The 4,366-nt window shown below is 35.1% G+C and overlaps 1 protein-coding gene across 1 annotated transcript; it reads right to left on the reverse strand.

The window, feature by feature from the left end:
- Positions 1-3,178: 3,178 nt before the first annotated feature.
- On the reverse strand, positions 3,179-3,687 carry LOC111461967 (defensin-like protein 2). The gene is made up of 2 exons (XM_023105611.1): positions 3,540-3,687; positions 3,179-3,439 (listed from the first exon to the last, which is right to left on the reverse strand). The coding sequence occupies exons 1-2, from the start codon at positions 3,601-3,603 to the stop codon at positions 3,261-3,263; spliced, it is 243 nt and encodes an 80-aa protein (XP_022961379.1). The 5' UTR covers positions 3,604-3,687; the 3' UTR covers positions 3,179-3,260.
- Positions 3,688-4,366: the final 679 nt, after the last annotated feature.

Genomic DNA, 4,366 nt, shown 5'->3' on the forward strand with positions numbered 1-4,366 from the left:
CATTGATTTCAAAAGATACTTTATACAACTGTTCTAATAAAAAAAAGATGGATACTAGATTTCTTTTCATTCCAGGAACAAAAAGTACATTATCTAATATAATGAATCTATCTCCGAAAAACAACTTTAAATTTCCTACTGATCTTGCTGAGACAACCTCTCCTGTTTCAACCCTGAGTGTTATCTCGTCGTCCGCAAGCATTCTCCAGGAGCTAGTTTCCTGGTAAAAAGAACAAATATGATTAGTCGCCCCTGAATCTAGTATCCAAGTTGAGTTGTCATACTCTACTAAACATATTTCTACAACGAGTAAATCATATTTACTTTGTTGTGTCTTTTCGGCTTTCTTCTCTGCAAGGTATTTTGGGCAGTTTCTCTTCCAGTGCTCGTTTTCGTTGCAATGGAAACATTTTCCTTTATCTGCCTTTTGAACCTTGTTCTTGCGGTTAGTAGGAATCTTATTTTTCCCTTTTCCCTTCTTCTTCATCAAAACACTTTTAGAAGTTGAAGGTCCAGACTTATTTTTGGAGGACGATTCTTGTAGTAATTTCTTGGAGATAGCAACATTTGCTTCTCCTGTTTTTCCCTCATTCGTTAAGAGGGACTGATAAGTCTGTAGCTCATTGAGAAGAGCAGTCAAGTTATATTCTATTTTGTTCATAACCACATTGGTGCGGAACTGGAAGAAGCTCTTAGGAAGAGACATCATGATAAAACTGACTTGACTCTTCTCATCAATGACAGCTTCATTTTCTTCTGCCACATTGAAATGGACCATCATGTCTAAGACATGTTCTCTAACTGAGGTCCCTTCTTTCATACGGCAGTTGTAAATGTATTTTATGGCTTCATGTCTAAGGGAGAAAGACGGTTGTCCAAACATCCCTTTTAGAGATTCCATAATCTCTTTAGCAGTACCCATAACATTGTGTTTCTTAGCCAAAACATCAGATATGCTGGCTAGAATGTACACTCGGGCTTTGTCATTTGCCTTTATCCATCTGTCATATGCATCCCGAGTTGTTCGGTTTGCATTTGAGTTTGGGTTTGGAGGACACTCCTCAGTTAAAACAAACTTTAAATCATCAATGACCAGTATTGTGTTTAGGTTTGATTTCCAAGTTGTGTAGTTGTCGCCGTTTAATTTCTCAGAAGCGAGTAATTGTACTATTGAGTTTGTCATGCTGTGTTATAAAGAAAATTCTATTAGTGATTTGACTTAATCCTGTTTAATCCAATCAGTTTTAGCAAATGTAATAATGTACCCAAATCATTATTAATTTGCAACGATACTTTAGTGAGTTAGAGCAACTTCTACCGAGGGGCAGTCAATCACTCATTCACTAAACCAAGACATTCTTGACTTAAACACTAATTCTAGAATAACTCTTGTTCCTATAGTGTTTTAGTTATCGCTATTTTGGTCAAGAATATACTAACTCTTAGTAATTCTTCGCAAGTGTGACCCACCAATTTCAGACCTCAGAGATCGGTCCCAACAACGCTATCTAATGAAAAAGCCAAAGTTGGGAATGGACCTAAGAAATCCTATCCATTTCTGGAGTTTGCGTTGTTCCGACTCCCATGTTACGACCCTCCGAATGGGTAGTTGCTCTAGGGCAACATGCAGGCGGAACATGGGAATCTCACGGTGCAACCTAGTGGTGGAGACCATAGGACGTGTTGACTTTCTTCTCCCACTTACTATAAATACTTTCTCAATTCACCTTGTTATTGACTCATGCAAATACCTTCCGAATGGAGGACGCTCCCAGGGCGACACGAGGCCGAGCATGAATCTCACTGTGTGAATTTTACAGAGAGCGTGAAGAGAAAACGATGTATCTTATACACCTTTTTCCTCCTACTAGGTATTTTAGATGGTTGGGTATACTCATTTCTTAAGTATATTCCGGCTAATTAAATATAACTTAAGTCTAGGTGATTTTTCTAAATCTTACATCACTTAAGCATGCTCATAAAACTGGGCTAACTAAGCTCAAGTACTAGTCCGATCTCCAGGTAGTAGGTGTTCCGTAAACCGTCAACTTAAGTACCTTCAGCCTTAGACAAGATCGTGCCAGGTGAGCTTTCTCGTAACCGCAATTTTATAAGACATCGACCCTTTTTAACTGTTAAAATTGATCGTGCTCGGTTCTTAACCCTTAGTGAGCATGCACTTATCTTTATTATAGATTTTAACGTCTACCTCAATTTATGACGTTGAAAATAACCTATAACATGCTTTATATAACAATTTATATAATCATGCATTCCATGCAATAATATAACAATTTATATCTATCACTCATGGAACCCTAAGACATGCATACTATACATTATAACACTTATAACATACTTGGAATGCATGGAACATGCTTAGCCTATGGTGGGATTTTAAATCTATATGACATACTTTATGCGTATACATTTTCTATTTAATTAAAACATACATTCATAATGCATAATTAATTAAACACACTAAAGTGGGTTGGTTTTGGCATTTTAAAGCAAGCAATTAACTAAATTATTACATTAATAATTAAAAATAACTTGAGCCGCTCCCGAGGATCACGAACTGGACAAACCAACCCTTAAAAACGTTGAATCGGTCCCCAAAGACAGAAAAAACACCCGAACCGCCTCTTCCATCTTCTTCGGTTCAGCTTGCTTATCTCTTCCATTTTCGATCAATTACAACCTAAAATGGACTCTAATGACTCCATAAAAATTACAGACCTTTCTTCATTCATTAAAGCTCATACACCTTAGGCTTATTACAATAATTGTATCAAATGGAAGCATAAAAAAATGCCAAAACCAAATCCATCCACTTTAGCAACCACAAATTTCATTCATGAAATGGTACCCACCATGATCAAATTAATGTAAATAAAGTGCCTAAACTTGCTCTGATACCAATTGATGGTGTTAATATAACACATGCGGAAGCAATTTGGATCTTAGGCCTTTTAGAACATTAATTATTGTAATTAACTAGCATGTTCATAAGTATTAAAACTTAATAAGTTTAAATACTAACCTTTTGTAGTTCATAAGTATTAAAACTTAATGAGTTTAAATACTAACCTTTTAAAGCAATTTGGATCCTATAAATTTGAACTTGCGAGTTGAGATAAAAATTATAAAAAGGAAGAAGGAAGAAAGAAGCTTGGTGAGTAAACATGTTGTGCAATTCAGTAGAATTGGAGTCGCTTATTACATTCAGATAGCAACAACTGTGGTGAATTACAAACCCATTAAAGCGTGGACTCAGCACATTGCTTCGAACAAGTGCATTTATCACCCGAGCAAAATCCGCCATCCCACTTCTCAAAAGAAATGCAAAGTTCAGCACATGTTTCTTCAATGCACGGTCCTATAAACGCATCGCTGTGTTTATAGCATGTCCGCCCCTCCGTCTGAGCCACCATCCATCCTGCAACAGTAACACAAACTTATTCATACAAACAAAAACCTACTTTTCAATACTATCTATCAATCTAAATCAATATGGAGAAGCAGGAAGGATCAAGTACCAGAAGTAAGGGCTAGGAAGATGAACACCACAATTTTGAGATTTCTCAAGCTTTGTCCCCCCATTCTTTTCTTCTCTTATTCCTTGCTACAATGGAATGCTTGGGTATCAGTTCCCCATTTTATATCCGTGAAACGCCTCATCTTTATAACGTCTTCTTTATTTCCTTGCGATTTCAAGGAAAGAATAATCACGTTTTGTAACGTCTATGCTGGCCGTTCTTGATTTAAAAGGAAGTTGTTTTATTTTATTCTTGTCTAGTCATGCGGTTAACATTGATTGATGGACGTAAATTATACTACTATTAAAAGTAACCTATTTCTTAAATACAAATTTAAAGCATGAGCCCAACCTTATTTGTATTAATTATCTTTCATAATCAGGATAAAAGGTAGGAATTTAGGTGCACTATTGCTATACCTCTTTTCCTATGCGAGAAATTTAAGATGATAAGCGCAACGATTAGCATGTAGTATAGCCCGGTTTATAAAATCTTCAACTGGAAAGCTTAAGTTTTATAGCGTTTAATTATGGTTTTTGTGATGGTTAAAGATTACCGTTTAATTGGTGGGTGTAAAATTCAATTGTTGATATCTTTGGTGCATTGAAATCATAAAGATTGCAGAAATCAAAAATAGTTTTGATGATTTGGATTTAGAACATGGCCTGTTTCCTTGTCGTATTAATTTATAATAACCTTCTTTCCACATTTTTATTTTTTAATATTTTAGTCTCAATTATTGTAATAATCCGAAAATAATAAATAAATAAATTAAATAAAGAAATAAATAAATTAAAAAAAAATTAAAAAAAAAAAAAAAAAGAAAA

This window comes from Cucurbita moschata, unplaced genomic scaffold, assembly GCF_002738365.1.
Source record: "Cucurbita moschata cultivar Rifu unplaced genomic scaffold, Cmos_1.0 Cmo_Scf00026, whole genome shotgun sequence".
Lineage (NCBI taxonomy): Eukaryota > Viridiplantae > Streptophyta > Magnoliopsida > Cucurbitales > Cucurbitaceae > Cucurbita > Cucurbita moschata.